Source organism: Phoca vitulina, unplaced genomic scaffold, assembly GCF_004348235.1.
Source record: "Phoca vitulina isolate PV1807 unplaced genomic scaffold, GSC_HSeal_1.0 scaffold22, whole genome shotgun sequence".
NCBI classification, from domain to species: domain Eukaryota; kingdom Metazoa; phylum Chordata; class Mammalia; order Carnivora; family Phocidae; genus Phoca; species Phoca vitulina.
Window position 1 is genome coordinate 8,880,696 of NW_022589725.1, and position 25,160 is coordinate 8,905,855.

The 25,160-nt window shown below is 49.8% G+C and overlaps 1 protein-coding gene across 1 annotated transcript; it reads left to right on the forward strand.

Annotated features, from left to right (window-relative positions):
• The first annotated feature begins 20,080 nt into the window (after nucleotides 1-20,080).
• GHRH (growth hormone releasing hormone) lies at nucleotides 20,081-24,370 on the forward strand. Its single transcript, XM_032419218.1, has 4 exons — nucleotides 20,081-20,160; nucleotides 20,479-20,583; nucleotides 22,180-22,299; nucleotides 24,227-24,370. The coding sequence occupies exons 1-4, from the start codon at nucleotides 20,081-20,083 to the stop codon at nucleotides 24,240-24,242; spliced, it is 321 nt and encodes a 106-aa protein (XP_032275109.1). The 3' UTR covers nucleotides 24,243-24,370.
• Nucleotides 24,371-25,160: the final 790 nt, after the last annotated feature.

Below are 25,160 nucleotides of genomic sequence, written 5' to 3' on the forward strand. Positions count from 1 at the left end.
AAACTCTCTAAGCAGACCTCTCTTACTTTCTATCACAGCTGCCTGCCTGTTTCTTGTATCGCATTACCACAGTTTGCAATTGCCTTGTTTGCTTGCGTATTCATCATCAGTCTCTCCCCCAGTAGAGTGTAGCTTCTGTTTCCTTTGCTCACTCCTCCAAGGACCTAGTACACTGCCTGGTCCATGGAGGTATAAGTCAATGTTTGTTGAGTGACTAACTGAGCCCAAGAGATGGAGCCCTTCTGAAGAGTAACAGAAGAGAATACAGAATTCGTGGAGTGGGGGGGAGGCTGGCATTTATCAGTTGGGCTGCCCAACCTCCATTTGTCAGAATCTCAAGAAACGGAAGAGGTAGCCCCCTCTCCCACTATGGCAGTTGGAAGAGGTAAACACACCCTCACCTCAGTTCCTGTTAAAGCATAGAGGCTGGATATACTCATGACCTGTCAGAATCCACCCCCCACCCCCCGCCCCGCCCAGACTGAATCTGGAGGCAGAAATTCCAGCTGTAAAGGTCAGTCAGGGGCAGTAGTGAGTCCAGAGTTGGGGGCCTTGTTCAGAGCAGGCGGTTCTAGGGCAGGATGTTAGTCACCTAGCTTTGGGGGGCTCTTGCCTGAGCCCAGTTCTGCAGTGTTCCATCACCTCCTTCTGCCTTAGGTTCAGCTCAGGTGTGAAACCAAGAAGCTAAATGAATGCTGAGTGTGGCAGATCCTGATAAATCCAGGACATGTGACTGAAACAAGGGTCCTCTTTCCTCCAGGTGATCTGGGTATCTTCTATGTGCCAGAAAGGCCTGGGACACGTTTCCCTCAGAGGCAGCAGGGCCCAAACAGCCGTGGAGACTCATCACATCCTCGACTCTTTCTCTGGGCCTCCAGGGGCCTCATAACAAGTAACCAACTTTGATTGCCAAGACCTGTTCTTCTCTTGCTTTCTACAAAGTATGACCTCAGGACTAGATTCCACTCTCAGGTGCCCGAGTCCTATTCCTGTGCTCTAGGATCTTCCAAGAGCAGGTCTGCTACAAGGAGGAGAGGATCATATTCCAATGCTGGGCTCATTAGAGAGGTCAGCAAAGAGAATTTCCATCAGGAGATAGATTACATGTCAACACCAACCTGCCCTTCCCAGGAAGATCCAAACACTCTCACCTGTTCTTGAGACCCAAGATCTCCCACAGTCTTGAAACCTGAAAGGCTTTATTCAGCAGACGTTCATTGAGTGCCAGCTGTATGTCAGGTAGACACTGGGGACAAGATCTTAGGCTCCGGTGGGGGAGAGACATAGAAACAAACTAATACAATAGGATATTTTGAGTTCTACAAAAGAAGAACGAACCCAGGAGAAGCATCGGACTCCGCCTTTGGCAATCATGGAAGGCCTCCCAGAGTAGGTGACATTCACTCTCCAGAAGGAGATTACAGCAAAAGCAAAGGTCCAGGCACTTCCAGCTCCCCCCCAGGAGGGAGTCCAGAACTTCTCATCTCTCTGAAATGCCTCAGTCATACAAGCAGCACGAACTTCACATGCATCTAGCATCTGGATGATATTAATTGCCTCCATGTTTATTAAGAGCCCCATTAAACTTGACTCTAACCAACAGCACAGTTGGCTCCCTGGGTTAAATCCACACTAAATATTCAATTACACACAGCACAAGCAGAATCATATTTGGCAGGGATTAGTTCACTTGTCCTATGAAGGCACTTTTTCCAGCTGAATAATAATGGTGGCTTTTAATTGTGTGGTATCTTCCTCTTGAGAGACTTTAAGCCAGAACATCTCCTCAGAGGGAGACAGAAACTGGGTGTCATCAACTCCATTTTGTAGCTGGATGAACTCAGTAAAGAGATCTGGCGCTCGCCACAGAAGCTGGAATCCTACTTCTATTTCAGAGCCCAGCTCAAATGCCCCCCTCTTTGAAGATTTTTCAGTTGCTTCCTCACAATTTCCCTGCAGGGCGTGACACTGAAAGAAGCTGAGAGAAACGACGGAGCGCTCTCTGTGTACAGAGAACCCTGTGAGGGATGCTTGGCCTGTATTCACTCGATCTCCCCCAGCACACCCGAGGGAGTGTTTCCATTTCACAGCCGAGAAAACTGAGACAGAGAGAAGTTGAGGGATGGGTCTTGGATTGCACAACTAATAAGTATCAGGGTGAGGATTCAAACCCAGGCCTCTGAGCCCATTGTCTTAACCACACACAATCCTGGCCCATTTGATCTTTCGTTCAACAAGTATTTATTGAGCACCTACTGTATACCCACGGCTTGCTAGGAGTATAGTACTTGCTAGGGATGCAGTAGTGAGGAAAACATCGTCTGCCCCTGTCTAGCAGGGAAGACACTTTTAAAACCCTTCCACAAACAATTAATTAATTACACATCAGTCATCAGGCAATGTTAGCAGAACGTAACTCAACCGGATAAGACACTTCCAGGGTGAGAAAAGAAATCCGGTGCCTGCATGGCTCCTTCTTTCCTATAATTCAGGGATCAATCAACTCTTCCTTTTTTTTTTTTTTTTTTTTTTTTCAGATTCTGTAGCTGAGCAATGCCTACAGACGCCCACAACTGCTTTGGGAATATCCACAAATCACTTCCCTTTCCGAATCACAGCTTTCCCAGCTGTAAAATGGGAATGAAAAGTAACAAACGACTGGAAGCAACCCAAATACCCATCAACAGGGGACTGTTCACATAAATGATGGGACATTTACACCATGGAATATACAGCTATTAAGAAGCATGAGACAGGGGCGCCTGGGTGGCTCAGTTGGTTGAGCGACTGCCTTCAGCTCGGGTCATGATCCTGGAGTCCCTGGATCGAGTCCCGCATCGGGCTCCCTGCTCGGCAGGGAGCCTGCTTCTCCCTCTGACCCTCCCCCATCTCATGTGCTCTGTCTCTCTCATTCTCTCTGTCTCAAATAAATAAATAAAATATTTAAAAAAAAAAAAAAAAAAAAAAAAAAAAGAAGCATGAGACAACTGGAAATGCTAGAGATGGATCGCTAAGACATCATTGAGTGAAAGAACAAGGTACAGGATGGTGGGTTTGGAATGCTGCCAATTGTGTAAATAAAAAAGGAGATAAAGGAACATGCTTATTTGTGCATGGGCTATCCCAGCAAAGATGAACAAGAAACAGGTAATGGGACGCGCTCCCCCCTCTACCCGCCAGGCAGGGGACCCAGACACCAGGGGTCATGGGGAGACTTCCTCTTAATGTGAGCTATTCTTATCTTTTGAATTCTGCACTCTGCATGTAACTTCTTGAAAGCTAAATTAATCAATTAGAAAAAATCAATACAACATTTTGATGGGAACACAAACGCAGTCAAATAGCCCTGCTCACATCCACCCACCTTGCAGTGCTATTGTTGGTGTCAAAGCCAAGGTCAGATTTGGCAGCCCTTGAAAGATCTAAAACAATTAGAACACATGTTGCTCCTAATGAGACCAGGTAGGAATAAGGGCCAAACAGAGAAGCAAAGAGGAGAATGAAGGAGGAAAAGAGGAGAGAAACAAAGAGGCCATGCTTAAAGAGAATGACCCCAGCAGAGAGAAACTCACAATTACTCTAGTGCCACTGAGACCCCAAGGCAGTTGTGCTACCTGCTTCTTTCTAGCCAGCTGCCAGGTTGCCATGGTAATGTAATAGTCTGTGAAAAGCTTATTTATGATTCTGAAAACATTAAAAAAAACACACACACACAGCAGGCTGCAGATAGGCAGCAAGGAGCAGCGAAGGGTCCTGTGTGAAAGGAGGCATCGGGGTGACCCTCCCGGGGCTTGAGGCCCCCCCTTGAAAACTGGTGGGGTTGGCCTAGAGCTGAGGGTTGCAAACTGGAGCATGCATCCAAATCACCTGGAGGGCTAGTTAAAACAGATTGCTGTGCCCATCCCCAGAGATTCTAATTCAATAGGTCTGGGGTGGGGCATTTCTAACAAGTTCCCAGGACGTGTGAATACTGTGGTTTGGGGACCATACTTACAGAACCACTGTCCTAAAAGATCTCTGAAGACCTTTCCAGGGGCGCCTGGGTGGCTCAGTTGGTTAAGCGTCTGCCTTCGGCTCAGGTCATGCTCCCAGGATTCTGGGATCGAGTCCCACGTCGGGCTCCCTGCTCAGTGGGGAGTCTGCTTCTCCCTCTGCTCCTACCCCTGCTTGTGCTTTCTCTCTATATATATATCAAATAATTAAAATAAAATCTTAAAGAAAAAAAAAAAGATCTCTCCACCTCAGGATTCCAGGAGCTATGGGCTCCAGCTCCCGCTTGCCCTGAGCACATCCGTCCCCTCCATTGGCTCCTCAGTTAACGAAGCAGCTACAACATCCCAAAGGATGGCCCAACACAGGTTGCAAGGTAGCTCAAAGCACCTAGTGGGCCAAGAGCTTACAGGGCAGTTTCCAGGGCAGAGGCCAACACCTCATACAAGCAATTGCATGAAAAGATTGGCTGGCATTCCAGCTGTCTTTGCCAGAACTCTCTCGTGGGGCTAATTAACTGGGTGCGATAGCCAACAGGTGCCGCTGGGCCAGAGGAAAGGCGGCTGCCACTCAAGACAGAGGCTGAGCAAGGGCCAGGGCTGGTTGGAGAGGATTTGAAAATGACAGAAGCCAAATCTCCAGGCACTATAATTTACCACAGTGGGATTCTGATTCCCCACAGAAATGGGGACAGGCAGACAAATCCAAACACCCAACCCCATCCAACACCCAGAGCATGCTGAGCGAGAAAGCTCATGGCTAGGGTAGAAGGCAGCATTGACGACAAGTCCTTCCCGCTTCAGGATTTCTTATACATTCAACAAATATTTGTAGAGCGCCAACAATGCGCCACACATCATGCTGGATGACCCACACACGGGCGGTGAGCCAGAGTAGCCCCTGACCTCATGGAGTCTACATTTAAGTGAAAAGAGACAGACATGACTCAAAGAATCATCTGATTTAATTGTGCTGTGGTTGTGTAAGTGAATGATCTTGTTCTTAGGAAATAATCCTTAAATATTTAGGGGTAAAGGGCAAGATGTCTCAACTTTTTCTCAAGTGGTTAAAAAATAACAATCATATATAATAGATTAGCTATACATGTAGTTTGTATATATAACCTATATAATCTATCATACACACAGAGAAAGAGAAAATAATAAAGCAAATGTGACAAAATGTTAACAATTGTTGACTCTGGACCAAGAGTATATGGGAGTTCTTTGTATTACTCCTGCAACTTTTCTGAAAGCATGAAGTTATTTCAAGAAATTTTAAAAAGGATCACAAAACTATTTGGAAATTGTAACAGTGATGAGTGCTATTGTTTTTTTTTTTTTTAAGTACATAATGGTGGCGGCGCCTGAGTGGTTCAGTCATTTGGGCATCTAGATGCCTTCGGCTCCGGTCATGATCTCGGTCGGGGTCCTGGGATCGAGCCCTGTATCGGGCTCCCTGCTCAGCAGGGAGTCCACTTCTTCCTCTCCCTCTGTGATCTTTCTCGCTCTCACACTCTCTCAAATAAATAAATCTTAAAAAAAACAAATCTCTCAAAAATCTTTAAAAATATATATAAAGTACATAATCATGTAAGGACCTAAAAATGGAATGATTTGTCTTAGGTAGGGAGGTCAGGGAGGGCTTCATGAAAGCGTCAGGTTTGAGCTGCAGTCTGAGCAGAAGTTGACCAGGAGAAGAGAGCCGCCTTCCAGGCAGAGGACAGGGCTCCAGCAGGAAGCCTGTCAGGGAAAGAGAGAGCACCCTGGAGGAACTGAGAAAATGGGACCCAGCCCGCTGGAGCGGAGCGCTGCCACACCCTCTCCTTCCCAGCCCAGCTCACGCTGGAGAGGAGCTGGGGCGGGAGGAAGGGGGCAGGCTTTCAGAAAAGGGGCTGCTCTTCTGGCCCAGGGAGGACCCCTCCCCCACCCATTTTGGTTTATGTTCCCGTGTGTCTTCCTCTGCCTCCCCTCCAACCTCGGTTCTTACGACTCTGCTCCAACGTTTCCCCAGGCCAAGGCCCAGAACGCCAGTAACAGGTGGCTCCGTGATCTGACAGCTTCTCACCACCGCTTGCCTTTAGCGCCATCTCGGCCCCCAATCCCTGGTTGCCATTCATCAGCCCCTTTACCTGCCATAGAAAGAACCCTGGGCTGTCCCTTAAACTTATTTCTACCATTTGCTTTTGGGCCTCAGGCAGCGGGCTCCACCTGCAGATGGCTCTGTACGGTTTCCATCTGTGCTTCCCCCACCCCTGGTTTCTGGAGAGCGCCCACGGAACCACCTCTCGGATTTCCTTCCGGGGGGGTCAACCAAGTGCAACCCTGGGTGATTGGGAAGCACGGACCTGCATAATAAACGCGGGGTGTCTCCATGGCATCGTTCAACTAAGTCATCCAAGCGTTTTGCTGGTACCAGGTAACATCACCCCAAATCCAAAACCCCAGGAGATGAGGGACATTTCATTAGGTGTTCGTTGGGTCAGAGAATTCAGAACTTGAAGGGAATGTTGAGATCTTGTGGTCTCACACCCTCACGTTCGGTGCAGAGCAGCTCAGAGAAGTGAAATAACTTGTCCAAGTTCACAGAGCGACTTTGTGGAGGAGCTGGACCCAGAATCCAGGTTTCCTGATGCCAACCAGAAGGGCAGAGTCCAGTTAGTAAGCCAGTTAATAAACAATCTACAGGACCTCCCAGGAGGCTAGCATTCTGAACGCAGCCGAGGAGTGGTCCTTAGCTCTGAAGTGAGCAGTCGGGAGAGCCTTGGTGGGAAGCGAGCCCCAGAACTCTGTCTTGTTGCATTTAGCAACTACTCATTGTGTTATTTTTAATCTATTTGGTTTCACTTTAGACCCGGTTCCTATTTCACATTTATGACTAAAGGCCTTTGGGCGAGGAAAAGGGAAGTCAGAAAGAAGATTCTTTTCTTTTGTACTCTGCAAATCTTTCCAGACTTTTTTTTTCCCCCCCTTTATAACATTTCCTTCCCAGGGCCCTGACAAGCTTCTCAAATCTGCATTTCCAATCCCCTGTTCGCCTTCTCTGTAATTATCTTGGGAAAATTTAAATTCCTTATCATGGCTCTGTGACAATACCAGCTCAGATAAGCAAGCCAGGCTTCTGTTCCGAGGTCTTGTCAAACTGCCCTCAGTAGGTTCACTTAATAGGAATTATTGTTAGATTTTTTTTAAATGTGATAATGGTATTGTGACTATGTTCAAGAAAAGAGCCCTTATCTTTTTGAGATTACATACTTAAATATTTATGGGTGCAATGATAAGAGGTCTAGGATTTGCTTCAAAATATGCTAGTGGGGAAAGGTAAAGAAAAATACAGCTCCCTTAATATACTGTTTCCTACCACCTTTCTCTTGCAAGTTCTTTTTGCTGCGTCTTTCCCACCCTCCCATCCCCAATCTATGAATCCATTTATTTTGTCTCCAGGGATGTGCTTTTCTTCCTGGAGTCTCAGCAGAGAAGACAGTATGGATGCTGGAGCCAAAGAGGCTCAGGTTCAGGGCGCCTGGGTGGCTCAGTCGGTTAAGCGTCTGCCTTCGGCTCAGGTCATGGTCCTGGGATCGAGCCCCACATTGGGCTCCTTGCTCAGCGGGGAGCCTGCTTCTCCCTCTGCCCCTCCCCCCCCCAATTCGTGGTCTCTCTCTTTCTCGCTCTGAAAAATAAATAAAACCTTAAAAAAAAAAAAAACAACCAAAGAGGTTCAGGTTCAAAGTCCTGAGGCTCCACCCTGATGAGCACAGGGACCAAAGGCAAGACATTTATGTGTCTCAGTCCTGGTTTTCCCATCCGCGACACGGAAGTCGCAAATTGACAACGGCGTCCTTTTCTAATTATTTTCTTGACCCCTGTTTCTGCTTCTGCTGCCACCTGCCCTGAAGTGTGCATTCTCTCTAAGATCCCACCCATGCTCCACAGCTTTAGCTACTACCTTCTCCTCACTGGCCCCTGGCCCAGCTCCAAGCTCCAGACCGGATCAAACCGCCTGTTACCTGCTTCCTTCTGGAGGTCCCTTGAGTCCTAAAAACTCACCGCATATAAATCAGAGCTCATTGCTCCTCCCCACAACCAGCTCCCCCAGAGTACCCAACCACCCCTCAGGCCTGCAGCCGGAAACCTCAGCTCATTCTCAACATCTCCCCCTCCTTCACCTCCTTTGTCCTTTCTACCCCAGGCCCAGTGGTTCCATCTTCCAGAGCCCTCTCAAATCCAGCCCCATGTGCTCCCCACCACCTCCTTGGTGGGTCTTGGCTCAGGCCCTCAGAACCACAGGCCTGGACAGCTCTAAAAGCTTCCTAGCCAGGCTCCCTCCCTGTGGCCACTCAGCTTTTCAGTACCCCCTCCAGGCTGCTGGCTTGAAAGCCTCCCACGGGGCTCTCTCCACTGAGAAGAGAAAAGGCCCACATTCCTAAGCATGGCATTTGACACCCTGCACAGCTGGGCCTTCACACATTGTTCCAGAATCACTTTCTGTATTTCCTGCCAGTGACGCTGTAGGCCTGGGTTTCTCAGACTGTGGTCTCTCATACCTGCATCAGAATCACCCGGGGCCTTGGTTAAACACGCAGAATCCGTGGGGCCCCTGGGTGGCTCAGTCAGTTAAGTGTCCTACTCTTGATCTCGGCTCAGGTCTTGAGCTCAAGGTCATGAATTCGAGCCCCGCGTTGGGCTCCGTGCTCGGTGTGCGTGGAGCCTACTTAAAAAAAAAAAAAAAAGCAGAACCCTGAGCCCTACCCCCCGACAACTGAATGTGGGGGTCCAAGTGCAATGCACGCAAAGGCCCGAGGACCCTCCCTCTAGCCACACCAGACAAATCGTCACGCACCGATCATGCCTCCCGGCCTCTGCTCATGCTGTAGTAAGGATTCCTTCCCTTCGCTTCAAGGCCCAGCTTCAATGTCATCTCCTCTGCAGCCTTTGCTGTGCCCCTAGCAGAGCCGATCCCCCACCCACTCTGCTCCTTTAGCACGTGGCACACACTGTGTCACAGACCGTGGGTACCTCGCCGTAACTAATCATCTGTTTGCCCGCCTGCCTTCCTAGCTAGAATGAAATCTCCACCAGAGTGAGTCCACAGAACGCCTGGAGCCCCCAACGTGGTGAATGGCCCACAGCAAGCACGGGAGAAAATATCTATTGAGTTGAATTGTATCTTACCTTTTCTTGGTTCCTGGCTACCAAACGTAGTGCTTAGCGCCCAGCGAACATAATTACATTGATGTCTGATGGATGAATTATCAAAGGATGGATGAAAGCCTGAATGAATGATGAAATATGCAAATAAGTTAATGATGGATTTTCATCACTGATTAATATTCTGAAACGCTCGTGGCACGCCTGAGTCTATTTCTAACCTGAAGGATGTGTGAATTGGGTCAGATGTGAGTGAGCCTGGGACTTTTGGTTCCAAGCTCACTGGTGAAACCACCAAAGCTCTGATGTTAGTAAGAAATGTCACTATCCCCATGACAAGTGCATGTGAAAAGTGCAATGCCACCTTTGTCGTCACCATGGGAAATCCTCACTTACTACATTTATCACTCTCCCTCACAGGGTCCACAAAGACCCTACTGATACTGCTCAAAGGGAAATCTGATACCTGTTGTGAGGGACTGGAAGAGCTCAGCCTTAAGATGCGAGGCTGAGGTGGGGGTAGCACTGCTCCAGGGCATGAGGGCCCCCGGCTCCCCCCATTTACTAGCTGAGTGAGATCAGAGAGTTACCCAATGTCTTCAACACTCAGCTTCTTCCACCATGAAATGCGGCCACTTCGTGCTCCTAACCCTTAAGGTTATCAAATGAGATCATGTATGTTACATGACTAGCACATAGGAAGCATCAAGAGATATTATGGCATACTGTCACAATCCAGGACAGCTGGATTCCTATAAGGGATCTGGTGCGGGTGAATGGGGCTGACCTAGGGGCTGGAGTGACAGGAGTTAGGCAGGAAGGCAGGCGTCGGCCATGGATTAGGGGTCGATTCTGGGGTTTAGAGGAGAGTTCCACCTCCAAGGGTGGGGCCGGGTGTGGAAGCTGATCCACATTCTGCCCCGTGGCCTCAGCGTTCAGGGACCAGATGACACGGGGTGGGGAAATGTCAGGCAGATGTGACCAGACTGGAAACTTCAACCCTGGAGAGAAACCAGTGGCTCTGCTCCTGATCTTTGGCCCTGCCTCTGGAGCCCAGGTGTGCTGCGTCCACAGCTCATGGAGCTCCGTTAGCTGCGCTATAACCACGGAGGGGCAGTGACGCCATGGCCCTGACACTGGGCACCCAGTTCAGATGGGAAACTGGAAACCGGAGTGCCAGACAGGCTGTGGGTTTTTTCCTGTAGACAGTCAAATAATGGGAACTTCCTCTGCTGTGTCTGCAGGCCCTATTGTCACTAAGATCCTCCAACTCTGATTCCAAAGGAGAAGGGCCCTCCCACCAGAGAGATGCCCCCTCCTCTGCCAGGCCATGTTGTTGCCTGATGAGCCAGGCTGGAAGAAGCCTCCATATGGTGGGTTTTCTCCTCTGGGCTTTCTCCCGGGGATCCTGGGGCAGGGGCTGAGCTTGGCGGAACACACAGCCTCCCCTAACTGGAAATATAGCTGAGAACCCAGGGCAGGAACTGGGCAGAGAAAGACTGGCGGCCCGGGTGGCTGAGGAGGGGATGGCCTGACAGACATAATTGACCCGGACCCCTTGGTGCTCCGGGATTTCACAGCAAACAAAACCCGGCACGTGGGGGGCCTCTGGCTTTTGTAGGGAAACCTGACATCCCCAATGACTGGGGAATAGCGACACCTCCCGGCTGCCTGCGATCATGGCCCTCCTCCCTGTTTAGAGAACCACGGGGTCTTCAGAGACCATCTTAGGAGCCTGACGCCTTTAAAAGCCTGGAACAAAGAGGATTTGGCCTCTGATTCAGTCAGTCTGGGGTGGAGCCCGAGTTTCTGCATTTCTAACAAGCTCCCGGGAGAGACTGATCCTGCTGGTCTTAGGAACCGCACACTGATTGGAAAGCTTTATATACTTCAGTTATATCTCAATAAAGCTGGGAAAAGAAAGCTTTAGGGGGCTCAAAAATTCATCAGGTCTGGTTGCAGACATCCAAGTGTCTCAGGAAAGGAGACACTTCCACGTATAAAATCCGTCGACCGCAAGGCAAGGCCAGAAGGGAGGAGCAGGGTGTGGGAATGCTTCTTGGAGAACTGGGATCCATCGAGGTCTTTAGAGGCTGGTCAGGGAGCGCCTGGGTGGCTCAGTTGGTTAATCATCTGCCATCGGCTCAGGTCATGATCCCGGGGTCCTGGGATGGAGCTCCCCCCCATACCCTCCGGGATCGGGCTCCCTGCTCAGCGGGGAATCTGCTTCTCCCTCTCCCACTGCCCCTCCCCCTGCTTGTGCTCTCTCAAATGAATAAATAAAATCTTTAAAAAATAAAATAAAATAAAGGCTGGTCAGATCTCCACCAGGGAGAGCTTGCCTCCAGGATCAGCTGGGGCCAGCCTTCCTGCGCCATGGAGCCTGACACCCACACGGCATCCAGCAACCCAGAAAACCAACCTGGTTAACATTCATAACTGCCTCGGGGCAGCCCCAAAGATTCCAAGCAAGGTGAACATTGAAAATACTTAAGGGAGTGACATTTCCAAGCAACCCAGAATTGCTTAATTGATTTGCTAAATACAATCCACTTCACCTCTCTAAAAAAGCTCTCCTAATGACCTTCCCAAATGCAGACTTTTCCAGAAAGAGATGAATTTCTGATGGTTACTGGATCACCAACCAATCACAGGCACTTCTGCTTGGGTAAGCTATGAAGCGGGAGAAAGGACCCCACTAGCCCCATTTTACAGAAGAGGAAACTGAGGCTCAGGGAAGTGAGGTGACTTTGCCTGAGGCCACCCAACAAGGCGAGCCACTTGAACCCTGGTCCTTCACCCTGACATAGCACTCATAAACACTCCTGTGACATCTGCTGCTGCTGCTGATTCCATAAAAACAGGCCTAGAAGGCACACTGGGTGGGGAGTGTCAAGGGAATCTGGGAGTCTGGGGTCCAGGCCTCCCCTTCCCTTCACACTGGCCTCAGGCTGGGAACACTGCCATCATCCAGGGAGGGCGATGAAAGCAGCTTTTACAAAGCAGGGTCTGAGGCCCTCAGACAGGCCCCCTTTGTCAACTTCCTCTGCCCTTCCCCCCACCCCAAGACGCCCCCCCTCGCCCCGCCTCCCCGGGGCCCACTGCCTTTAGCATCACCCTCCTTGAATGGCTGGCTCCAACACACTGGAAATTTGCAACACAAATGCACGGCTTGTCTCTCTCCCGGTGGAGCCCCTCTGCCCCAGCCTTTTGGGGCCTTTTAGAGCCTGCCTTTCTCTGGGGCACTTTCTTTCCACAGCTCAAGTCCCCAGCCCCTAGCGCAGACACGATCACTAATTAACTCTGGGTTAAATCCCATCCTGGGAAGAAAGCCGGGCTGCAAGCGAGGTGTTCCCACCGCCTCTCAGAGGATAAGGCCGAGGTGGCTGGCTGCGGGAGTTGGGGGAGGGGGCTGGGCTCTCACTCTCAAGGCTCTTTCTGGTTTCCTCCCTCATCCTCTGCCTCAAGGGGCTTGAGAATACACTGCAAATGAAGCCCACCCTCCCAGATGGCTCCCAGCTCTCCTTGCCACCACCCTGTGCAGCTTTCGGAGCTCTGATCATTAAGAACTCCCGTAACAGCTTCCTCTTGCCACGTGCATCCAACACTTTACAAGCGTATTTCTGGATCCTCACAACAAGCTGCCCAGGTAGATAATATTACCCCCATTGTACAGATGCAATAACCAAGGCCCAGAGAGATTAAACCCCTCGCCCAGAATCACACAGTTTGCAAGTGGCAGAGCTGAGTTTCCAAGCCAAATCCATTTGCCTCCCAAGCTCATGCTTCTCTCTGCTTTAGGCTTTAGGCTTCTCTCTGCTCCTGTGTGATGCTCAGCCAGCTTTGCCATGACTTTTCCCTTCTCTCCATTCTGGGAACATTTAACGGTGTATCTGTCTCCGGATCTCCCTGCCCGACGTAATTACTCAGCCCCTCACACGCCTGCCCCCTGCAGCTCTCGGAAGACAAGCGCATGCCACTTTGCTCTGAGCATCTAAGAACAGGTCGTGCGGGGGGAAAGGCCCATCCCACTCCCCTGAGGTTGGAAATAGGACCAGACCTCCGGAGACGGATGAACACCAAGCCCAGCGAGCTCTGTGGGGGCCTAATTCCAGTGCCTCAGAGGTGTTTGTGGGACAAAGAAATGCTCCTTTCAGAACCGCCTGGGGAGCCCTCCATCGAAGGGGGCAGGAATGTAAATGGCACGGCCACTTTGGGAAAGAGTTTGGCAGTTTCTTAAGCTAACCATTCACTTACCACATGACCCAGCAGTTCCACTCCTGGATAACCACCCAAGAGCAACAAAAGCACACGTTCGTACAAAGTCTTGCACCCGAGTGTTCATAGCGGCATTTTTTCATAATAGCCCCTGAATAAACGGAAATCGACCTGAATGTCCATCACGGTGGATGCGTAAACAAGCTGTCAGACGTCCATACAACGGAATGCTACTCAGCCATAAAGTGGAACGGGCCGTGGACACTTGGATCAACACCAACAAATCTCAGAAACAAGAGGGTGAGTGGAAGAAGCCTGACACCAAAGAGAACATATTATGTGACGCCACAATTCAGATGAACTTTCTAGCAAACGAAAAACCTATAGAAGCAGAAAGCAGATCAGTGGTTGTCTGAGGCTGGGGTTGGAGTCGGAATTGATAGCAAACAGGCTGAAGGGAACTTGTGGGGTGACAGGTATTCTAAACAGGGTTGTGTGATAGTGACATCATTTTACAAACTTACGAAAACTTGTCGAACCATAGATGTCAAACAAGTGCCTTTCGTGGTGTGTGAATTATACTTCAATAAAACTGTTAAAGTCCTTTTTAAAAAAAAAAAAAAAGATTTTATTTATTTATTTGACAGAGAGAGACAGCAAGAGAGAGAACACAAGCAGGGGGAGTGGGAGAGGGAGAAGCAGGCCTCCCGCGGAGCAGGGAGCCCGATGCGGGGCTCGATCCCAGGACCCTGGGATCCTGACCTGAGCTGAAGGCAGACGCTTAATGACTGAGCCACCCAGGCACCCCAAAACTGTTAAAGTTCTTTAAAAAAGAGTAGAAGAAGTGGTAGGCCAAGGAAGGACCTTAGGAGAACATTCGCCTGGTGCAGGGCACTGAATTTGGAAGTGAGAAACCTCTGTTCACATCCTGGCTCTCCCCCTGTCCAGCTGTGTGACCGTGGATAAGTGGGTCACCTCTCTGTGTCTCTGTTTTCTCACTTTGTTACAATTACAATAATAACAATGGTAAGAGTTCATTCTTGAGGCTTACTCTAGAGCAGGCCCCGTACCTGATGCACTGGCACATTTAATCCTCACCCAAAAGCCTTATCAGTTGAGCCCTATCATTCTCCTGTGACAGATGAGAAAACTGAGAACAGGCCTGGATCCCTTAGCACAAAGCCTGGCAAGCAGAAGAGCTCCAGCTAAGGTTGAATTCTGATCCCCATGGCTTCTCCAGCCTACTCCCTGTGCCCGACATCTGCTCTCTGGCCTGGTGTCTATTCTAGGCACATGCCACTCAGTCCCTGCTTCTATGGGAAACATCCTATGTGTGCTCTGTGCCAAGAACACGGCTCAGTGCAGGCTAAGAAGAAGGATCACAAAAATACTGCTAGGAGACTCCTTCAGAAACTACAGATTTCCCCCCAAGGAGCAGCCGAAAGGAGTCTTCACTTGCCCTTCAACCAGAGCAGTCTCATGTTTTAAATCTGCTTTATATACTGCACTTCCATAGAGGATTTCCAAAAAGGGGCACCTGGGTGGCTCAGTGGGTCAAGCATCCGACTCCGGATTTCCGGTCAGGTCACCATCTCAGGGTCCTGCTTGTCTCTGCCCCTCCCCCCACTCGCACGCTGGAGCGCACACACTCACACACTCTCTCTCTCAAATAAATAAATAAATCTTTTTAAAAAAAAGAAGAGGGGCGCCTGGGTAGCTCAGATGGTTAAGCGTCTGCCTTCGGCTCACGTCATGATCCCAGGGTCCTAGGATCGAGTCCCGCATCGGGCTCCTTGCTCAGCAGGGAGCCTGCTTCTCCCTCTGCCTCTCTCTCTCTCTGTCTCTTATGAATAAATAAATAAAATCTTTAAAAAAAAAAAAAAAGAAGAAGATTTCCGAAGAAAGGTCTATGCCACTTTTTTTTTTTTTAAGTTTGAAAGCCGCTCTTCTCTAGCAGTCCTCGTGGTTCGGAGGCCTGAGGGCGGAAGTAACTTGCTGAGGGTCAGAGAGGTCATGACTGACAGACCCAGGAGGAGCAGTGGGTGAAGCTTAGAGCTCCTTCCACTCCTCAACAGCTGCGTAGGAGACCCGTGCCTGTCTCACGCTTTTCTGCCATTCTTGAGGATTCTTTAGCTCCGGGCTCACAAAAATCTGGAAACACAAGAACCCTCCCAAGGTTTGCCAACTCTTTCCTCTCACTTCACACATTCTGAGGCAACTACCCATGATCGGCTGCCTTGACACATGACAACGGGTACTCCCCAGGCTAGCTGCCTCTGCTGGGCAGTGGCCGCCGCAGGTGTAAATCAAATAGGGGGAAATCGTGCTCACTGGAGGAGAGAGAGAGCAAACAGCGCTCCTCGCTAAGGAGAGGCTAAGGAGAGAAAAACACTTCTCTGTAACGTTGACCACCCTAAAGTGAAATAAAGTTGCACGCAGACAAAACAAAATTACATCAACTTTTTAAAAAGGCACATTTAACTCGGAGAGTAAATGAACCCTTGGTGTTTCCCTGTTATGATTACTCCAATTACCAGAGAAGCAGTATTAAACTCTCCATTCACGTCAGAATAATATCATAACTTTGTGCTCTGTCCATTCCCTCCATGATAAAGGGAAAGTTCCATACGAGCCTTCATTTGCAATGGGGAAAACCTCTTTCCCCTATTAGGGTTTGTCAGTGTGATGCTAAAAATGGTCCTTTGGTTGACTTGTGGGTAATTGATTCTCTGACGCTGACGACGCTTAGGAAAATGAAGGTATAAATGACGAGAGCGCCACTCAGCCACCGAGCAAACGCTGATCCCGAGGTCCGGGGAGCTGGAGCAGCGCCTCATAGCAGAGGGACACCTGCCACATCGGAGGTGAGAGAGGGTGGCCCTGGGGGCTGGGCTGGATGGGGCGAGAAGGTTGACCTTCTCACCAACTCAGAGACACCAAGTCAAAGAGGGCCACCACCATCCTCTTTGCCTGTGGACTAGTGAGCACATTCAGCCCCCTGGTTAGGGGCTCTGGAACATGCTTTTGATGAGAGGAGCCATGTTGAGGTTGTCTCGGATCCGTGGCATCTCAGCCATGGAGAAGTGGCTGGCAGGCATACAGACAAGTTCCAGGTGTTTGTCAGGGGCGGATGAGGTCTCGGCTCCCCTTCACGGGTGTGCAGGCAGGCGTCTGGGGCAAGACATGAGCTGGCTAGAGTCGCCCGTCAACGATGGGGTTCTGCCATGGATCGGAAAGGAGCCAAGTGGCTGTGCAAATCAATACTGCCCATCTATCGCTCAGAACCCATTCAACATAATTGCCTGGAAATTGATAACATTTTGCTTTCTTGCTCAACTGCAGCTGCGCTCCTTACTCAAGGTTTCAGATGCAGTTACCTGCCCTTGGAGCGCTTTGTTACCCCCACGCTTGTCTCTTGATCCATGCTTTGACGGTCCGATGTATTTGTGTCTTTCACCATAAGCCACTTCAAACCCTTTCTGGAAGGAGGTGGGGGCCCCTCTTTTGAGTGACAATTCAAGATGCTTCCTCATTAAAAACTTAGATCTCCTTCCATTTGGAACTCTATTGCTGAAACACTTTATAAACTGGATCAGGAGGTCAGTGCTTCAGCGTTCTTAAATTACAAAGCAGAATGTTTAGGAAAGGGAAAAGATTTTCTTCCTCAGTGTTCAAAAGTGGGCACTTGAGACCTGACCTGTCGTTAGCTGAAGATACACCTGCAGGATTCTCATGGCATTCTTGGCATAGAGGCTGGCAAGAGGTGCCAGCAAATGTAGATCGAGTGCCCGTTTATCCTGAATCCAGATGACCTCAAATAGATCTAACCACAGAATTCATTTGTAAACACTGCGGAAAGCTGATACTCATAATGATAGATGATAAACCTTAAAATGCCTTTGGAGCCATCAAGGAGTCATTGATTCTCTTGGATTTGTGCTACACTTAATTCCCTGGAATTCTATCTCTGTGGACTGCTTGTGTGGAATATGTCTGCCAATAGCTATTTTATCCTTGGGGATCCACGCACCATTCTTATGGACCTATAAGAGAGGTCATTCTTGTTTCCCAACTTTGTCCAGTGGAATTTTGCAACGCCGTGGATTAGGCGCTCCTAGCCCGAGGTTGCAGTGGTGTCCTGACCCATCCCTGGGGTGCACGGTTTGTGGCAAATGTTGGGCCTCTTGATTGTCCAGACTGTACGGTTGCTCAGCCGCATTCCGAATAAGCTGGGGGTTACAGAATTTACTATGACTTGCCCCAAAAAGTCTGCCCTCCTATCAGGTTATTTTCAACTCACTGAAACCCCTGGATGTGCATAGGAAAGGCATCGACCAAGCAGGTGTTCCTGTTTGTCTCCCTCTTTTCTTCCCTAGAGACCCAATGACAAAGAGCAAAAGCTTTCAGTTTTTTTTTTTTTTCAGAACCGCTTCCCATGTGCAGGTGATGAATTCTGAAGCGCCCATGAATAGGGAGCGCTGTGAATAGGGTATTGTATCTGGAGCGGGAGGAAGCCTGCTGGCCTGGGAACTGTGAGGCCCATTCTGAAGTGCCCACTCCGAAACTAATTTGATGGAGGACCATGGAAAAAGGCCCTTTTCCTCTCTGGGCTCGTTTCCTCGGCAGTAAAATGAAGACCGTGATACCTGCTGCAGAGGGCAAGTGTGAGGGTGGACCGTGCGGGCCAGGGGGCCCCAGGGGCTGGGGAGCACAGGAGACGGTGCAGGACGTGGGGAGGCCAAGCGAGAGCTTAGGCCAAGAGCAGAGGTTTGGTCTTTGCTCTGGAGGGAGTGGACAACCAAGGGCTTCTGAGCAGGGGAATGAAGTGATTAGGGGCCTGGATATGCCCAGGTCTTTAAAAGATCAGCAGCAAAGAAGGCAAGAAAGTCCAGGCTACAGCTGGGAGACAGAAAAAGTAGAGCTCTTGTCAAGGGGCCCTCCTCACCTCCAAAGATCTCCGTGCTTAGGAAGAAAGTTCATTGCTAGAGAGGCAACCTGGACAAGGCCAGGAGAAGGGGGCCAGATGTGATATGAAATGATGAGGAGGACAGAAGACTGAGATCCTCCGTCTGGGGAGCAAAGGCCTAAGTCAGATGCAAAACTCATCTAAAGGGCTCTGTCACGTGGATGAAGGTGCAGAAGCTGTGGGTGGCCCAGCAGGTGGATGTGGGCAAGGGGTGGGGGACAGATGCCATGTTCTCATCCTTTCTCTAGCCCCAGTCCTTACCAGAAGAGTAGAAGCTTAACACATCTTTGCAGGACAAGGGGGTTTGCACTTGACACGATGAGAAAAACTTCCTAACAAGAGCTGGCTGGGAATAGCACATCCTGGTTTGGAGGTAGTGAGCTCCCTGTCACTCACTGGCAAAGAGCATTTGAGCAGGAACTGGAGGATTGCCGGTGGCAGGAGGGAGTGGAGGGGGTGCCCACCAAGGAGGTGCTGCTCCCTCCAGTTCTGGGTCTCAAGGCATGCCTGGGTTAGTCAAGACCCTGGTGTCTGGTAGAAGGGAGGTGACGCCCCAGGAGGGCAGGCGAGCCCAGAAAAGAAAAGGTAATCCCGCCCCTCCTGGCCCTGCCTGCTGGAAATCACTCTTCAACAGGACAGGAGAGAAGATGAAAGGCATGGGGTGATGTTGGGAAAGGAGGGGTTCCTGCCCCTCTCTGGGCTGGCTGGGCCCCTCCATGGACCTGTGGATATCCTGCTGAGGAGGGGGCATGGGGAGTGGGGAGACCCAATTCCTAGGTAGCTGAGTCACCCCAGCTTCCCTGCGGGCAGGTCTGAGTTGCCAGGGGAGACTCTGCCCCCCGCTGAGGCGGGCGCCTTCCCGCGCTTCCTGTTCTGCCCCCGATTGCAGAGCACGGTGTCAGCAGGCCCCAGTTAAAGGTAATTACATGATCTCTTAGATGACTTGGCCGCACTGGTCCCCAGGCTCCCTGGTCTCTTCCAAGGCTAAATCCCTTTGGCGGAATCGAAATGTCTGGAGCAAGACGTATTGCTTTGCCTTCCCTCTGACTTCCCACATAACAAAACAGGACAGGAGCCTGCCCCCTGAGTGGGTCTGATATGAGGTCATGGCTTCAAGTGTTTCAGAGAATTCCTTATGTGCCAGCCTACTCTCATCTCATCAAACCCTGACAAGGACTCCATGTATGTAGTCAGTATTACAGACTCCATTTTATGGATGGGGAAACTGAGGCCCAGAGAGGAGAAGCCACTTGTCCTGGGACACACAGCTAGTGATGGTGGAACCCAGATATGAACTGATTTGTCAGACGCAGAGCTTGAGCTGTGGGCCCTGCTCACTGCTGTCAATGCCACCGTGGGGGGGGATGACTTCGGCGACCAGGGGAAGGTACCCCCTATCCCTTGCTGAGGCCTGAATTCCACATATAATGCCTTACAGCAAGGGGCAGTTTCCCTAATATCATTACTTTTCCATTCAACCCTGTGGGGTCAGCAGGGTAACTTAACATGCCCATTTTACAGATGCAGAAAATGAGGTCAGAGCTTGTGACTGGCAAAAACAGGACTTGAACCCAGACCTGTCTGACTTCCAGAGTCTGGGTTCTTTTTCCTACCTCACAGCCTCTAAAGGACAAGGACTAAGGTTTGCATAGAGCCAAGCCCAGGGCTGGGCCCCACCAGCAAAGGGCATCCCTGTGGCTATGGCTACACTCGATCTTCTCCTTCTGTCATTTTCCAGGAGCTGCCACAGGGGTGAAGGATGCTGCTCTGGGTGTTCTTCCTGGTGATCCTCACCCTCAGCAGTGGCTCTCACTCTTTCCCACCATCCCTGCCCCTCAGGTAAGTAGTCCTGCCACCAGGGCTTGGTTTCCCAATGTTCCCAAACCATCCCTGCAACCCAGTGGGGGATGATTTAGGGGGGGTGCAGAATAGAGCCCTAAGCTGGCCCCCAGCCATCTCCTCAGCAACCCCCACTGCTCATCTCTGGGAGAGGGGTGGACTCTGAGCTCCAGAGAAGCCTCCCGGCCTGGGTCCTACCCTCTCTGGGGATGAACAGGGCAACGGGCAGAAGGACCTTACAGGGACATGAGTACAGCTCCCCGTTTCCTCGCCTGACCCTGCCACCCCACCCTTTGACCTCTGACTCCTTCCATATAGAATCCCTCGGTATGCAGATGTCATCTTCACCAACAGCTACCGGAAGGTGCTGGCCCAGCTGTCTGCCCGCAAGCTACTGCAGGACATCATGAGCCGCCAGCAAGGGTAAGCTGAAGTCCTAGTGATTTTTTCCCACATTTCGATGCATCAGAGTGTGGAGGGACTTTTGGTCCCTCCCCTTGGACAGCATCTGTCACTTCCCGATTTGCCATAGCAGAAGGGCCCTAATGCGAAGACCCGGCTTACCTCTAACTACGAAATGATCGTTGAACACCAACTCTGTGCTTCTCCCCATGCGAGGCTCCCAATAGTCATAATACCGATGCTAGTTACCATTAGATCATAATTCTGTGCTGGAAACAAAGGCTCTGCACTGGGATATTTCCGTGCACGCAGGACAGTGCTGGGCTCACAAGTATTAGCCATTACTCTTAGTTTCCTACCTATAACAACCCTATGAAGTAGGTGCTGTTTACTCTCATCTTGTAGCGAAGTTAATAGCTTCCAAAGGACACACACCAGATAGTGGCAGGGCTAGGACCCAAAGAGCCCGACATCACAGCCTGAACCTTTTTTTATTTTGAAGAAGTTCCACACTTACAGAAAAGTTGCAGCAATAATACAGTGGACTTCCACATCCCCTCCCCCATCTTCAACAATTACTACTGTTTTACCATATTTGCTGCCACACACACACGCACACAAACACGTGTGCACGTTGTTATTATTTTGCTGAACCATTTGAGAGTAAACTGCAGTCATCACAACCCTTTACCCTAAAATCCTCCTGCATGGTGCCTCCTAACAGCTAACAAAAGGACATTCTCAGACATAATCACAGAATAATTAGCACTTAAGTGTGCATATACACATTTCACCAGTTTTCCCAAAATGTACTTCGTAGCAATTTTTAATGTTCCTGATCCAGGATCCTATCCAGGATCATGGGTTGCACGTAATTGTCATGTCTCTTTAGTTTCTTTTACTCTGGACAGTTCTTCAGTCTTTCATTGACATTGACCTTTTTTTTATTAGTAAAGGCCAATTATTCTTTATAGAATAGAAGGTCCCTCGTGTTGGATTTGTCATGACCCTCATGTTCCCACTGGGTGTCAGGGAAGATCAGGAATGAGTGCTCTTGTTTTAAAGAGGAGGGAAAGTGAGGCAAAGAAGGGGCAGGGAAGATCAGGAATGAGTGCTCTTGTTTTACAGAGGAGGGAAACTGAGGCAAAGAAGGGGCAACAGCTGGCCCCAAGTCATGTTGGCCCTATGATGTTCCATCATGATTAGATTCAGGTTATGCGTTCACAGCAGTGATATTGTGTCCTTCTTGGTGCCCCATATCAGGAGGCACATGATGTCCATTTGTCCCATTATTGGTGAGGGTAACTTTAGTGGCTTAGTTAACATGATGTCTGCCAGGTTTCTCCTCTGTAAAGTTAATATTTCCCCTTTATAATTAGTAAGAAATCTGTGGGGAGATATTTTGCAAATATGTATTTCACAGCCTGTATTCTTCACTACTAAGTGCCTTCCTCAATGTTGCTGAATCTAATTCCGTTGGGTGGAAGAGTCCACACCGGATTTTGGAATAGGCATAGGGACCCACAGTGTTGCTTACTTTGCCCTGGCCTTTCCCAGGCTTCTCCACATCCTACCCAAATAGCAACCTCAACTGTTGCTCTTTTTCTAATGTACTAGAGGGAGAAGCCAGGAGCAAGGAGCAGAGGTACGGCTTGGCCGTCAGGTGGACGGTATGTGGGCAGGCCCAAAGCAGACGGCACTGGAGAGCGTCCTGGCAGCCCTGTTGCAGAAGCAAAGGTAGGAGTATGCGTGTGCTCACACGTGTGTGTGTGGTTAGGGACCTCAGAGGCTTCCTTCCCCATGGGTTGCCAGGAAAAGGAAAGAATCTCCACCTCTCTAAAGGCCTGGGGCTCTGCCAAGCAAACTGGGAATGAGGTCCCTCCTTACGCACGTCAAGTACTGGAGGAAGGGAAGAAAATGCGTGCTGGAGACAGGATCTTATCTACTGCTATATCTCCAGCATGAAGCAAGAGGCCAGGCTCAGCGTCTGTGTAGGTTACTTACTCAGTAGTCCTGGGCTAGGACCCACGAACCTGAATTTTAACAAATGTCCCAGGGGATTCTGATGCAGATGATCTGACAGGCATACCCTCGATCCCTTGGCAAGTTCCAAAAACTATAAAGCCAAGGAAAGGCCAGCCCCTCCCAAAACCCTCAGGCAGACTAGCATGGGCAGCACTCAGGAGAGGGAAAGATGAGGATGGCGGATGACGGTCATTCCTCCTGTCAGTGACCCTCATGTTCCCACTGGGTGTCAGGGAAGATCAGGAATGAGTGCTCTTGTTTTACAGAGGAGGGAAACTGAGGCAAAGAAGGGGCAGCAGCTGGCCCCAAGTCACAAGACCCGTTTGCTTCCCTTCTTCACACGGAGCTCTACTTCACAAAGCTTCCCAGGGACGACATGACCATTTGTGGGGAAACTCTGGTATATTTTTGAACCTGATTTTAAACTGTGAGCACAAACAAGTCCCAGCATGGCTCTGCCAGTCACTTCTGCACCAACCTATTAAGCAAATCCCGTTCCCAGCAGAGCTCTCCACGTGCTCCCTCACCTTCCTCCCAACCTAATTAGACACCAAGAGCCCAGAGATCTCACCAACTACAGTCCTGTGGAGACACAAGCAGCAGACAGATGGGCGGGCTGCAGGAGGGGCGAGACCCAGGCTGGGAGGCACACAGCAAGCCGGCTTCCTTGTTTCCCCCTTTGTGGAGGGATGAGGAGCTCGAATCACCTCTAAGGTCCCTAAGACTAGAATTCTAAGAATAATGCCTCCCCCCAGCCGCTCACGCTGGGATTAGGTCATCATTCACCTGCTTTATGGCTCCTGCCAGGCCCCAGTGGGGTAGGGTGCAGAGGCCCCAGGGAGGACCAGGTCCTAAGAATGCAGGCTTTGTTCCTGCAGGTTAAAAGACAGAGACTTCACAGAGCAGGCAGGAAGGGGCCTGGAGGCTGCTCCAGCCATTGTTCCCCCTCTAGCGTAAGGGCTGCAAATCCCAGGATCTCCTGGGGGGCCTAATGAAACAACGGAAGAATGAGTTCTTATACCTTGATAGTCAGAGGAGAGTGATCTGGAAGATGGCACATTTGTACCCCCACCACACTTTGTGTCCACCTAATGGCCCTGTGAGGAAACTGAGCTTCAGAATTATGTGTCCTCCCCTCCCTGGAAAAGTCGGCCGATGGCTACTGCATGCCAGGCTCTGGGCTGAGGGTACGGCAGTGGCTAGGACAACAGGGGTCCCTGCCCTCATGGAATTCATTGCTGCACCACCACACTGAAGCAGGCAGAAATTAAGCAAGTACCTGAATGGTGGATTATTTAATCTGTGATAAATGGTAAAAGATGTAAGGGGTGTGGTTGAACTATGTGCGGGAAGGAATAACCTAATCCAACCCTGTCTGGGGATTAGAGGTGGCTTCTGCAAGGGGGAGCAACGGGCCCAGGATCTCAGCAGGAGTGGGTTGGCAGAGCTGGGGCTAGGACTGAGGTTTGCTGCACTGGACTGCACGAGACCCTTCCCTTCTCCCCACATTGCCTCTTCTGGAGCCCAGACCGCTCGTCCTGACCCTGGAGTACCTATCACCCCAGTTCCAGGTGTCTTGGCCAAACCCACCCATAGCTTTAGTCTCTCCAATTGAGTTTTATCTTTCTTTCTGCAACAGGTATTCCCAAGAATGAAGATACCACCTGTGTTTTTTGCTACCTGCAGCCAAAACACAACCGTATCCAGTTAATCCTATCGAATTTCTGACCTACTTTTTCCATCATAAATACAATAAAATTCCCCCATACTGGTCTGCATCTCAATTTCCTTTTCTCTCCAGCCTAATTTTTTTTTTATGTGTTTTACAGAGTTACATTTCCCTAATAGGTATTACAAGGTATACTACAAAAATAGCTAAGACGAACCATGAGAGACGATGGACTCTGAAAAACAAACTGAGGGTTCTAGAGGGGAGGAGGGTGGGAGGATGGGTTAGCCTGGTGATGGGTATTAAAGAGGGCACATTCTGCATGGAGCACTGGGTGTTATGCACAAACAATGAATCATGGAACACTACATCAAAAACTAATGATGTAATGTATGGTGATTAACATAACAATAAGAAAATTTTTAAAAATCACCCTTCCAAAAAAAAAAAAAAATAGCTAACATGTACCAAAAAGTACTTGGAGTGGTGGTAGCTTGATGCATAGAATCTCAGAGGCTCCTCACACGGCCTGATGGGAGGTATTGGTGTATTCACGTCACAGACAAAGCAATGAGGCACAGGAAATGTAACTGAACTGCCAAGGTCACTGCTGACAAGTGAGAGAACTGGGATTCAAACCCAGGCAGGCCAGCTCAGAACCAGGCTCTTTACCGTATCTGTCCACTCTGGGCCAAAGTCATCCTTCCTCCACTAGTGACTTGTTCATCTATGAGTGATATCATTTATTCATTCAACAAATATTTATAGAGTACCCCCTAGGCACCAGGCACTGTTCTAGGCACTGGGAATACAACTGTGAGCAAACAGGCAAAGGCCCTGATCTCATAGACCTTATATTCTAATGAGGGGGAAGAAAAATAAAGACAAGTAAGTATAGAATATG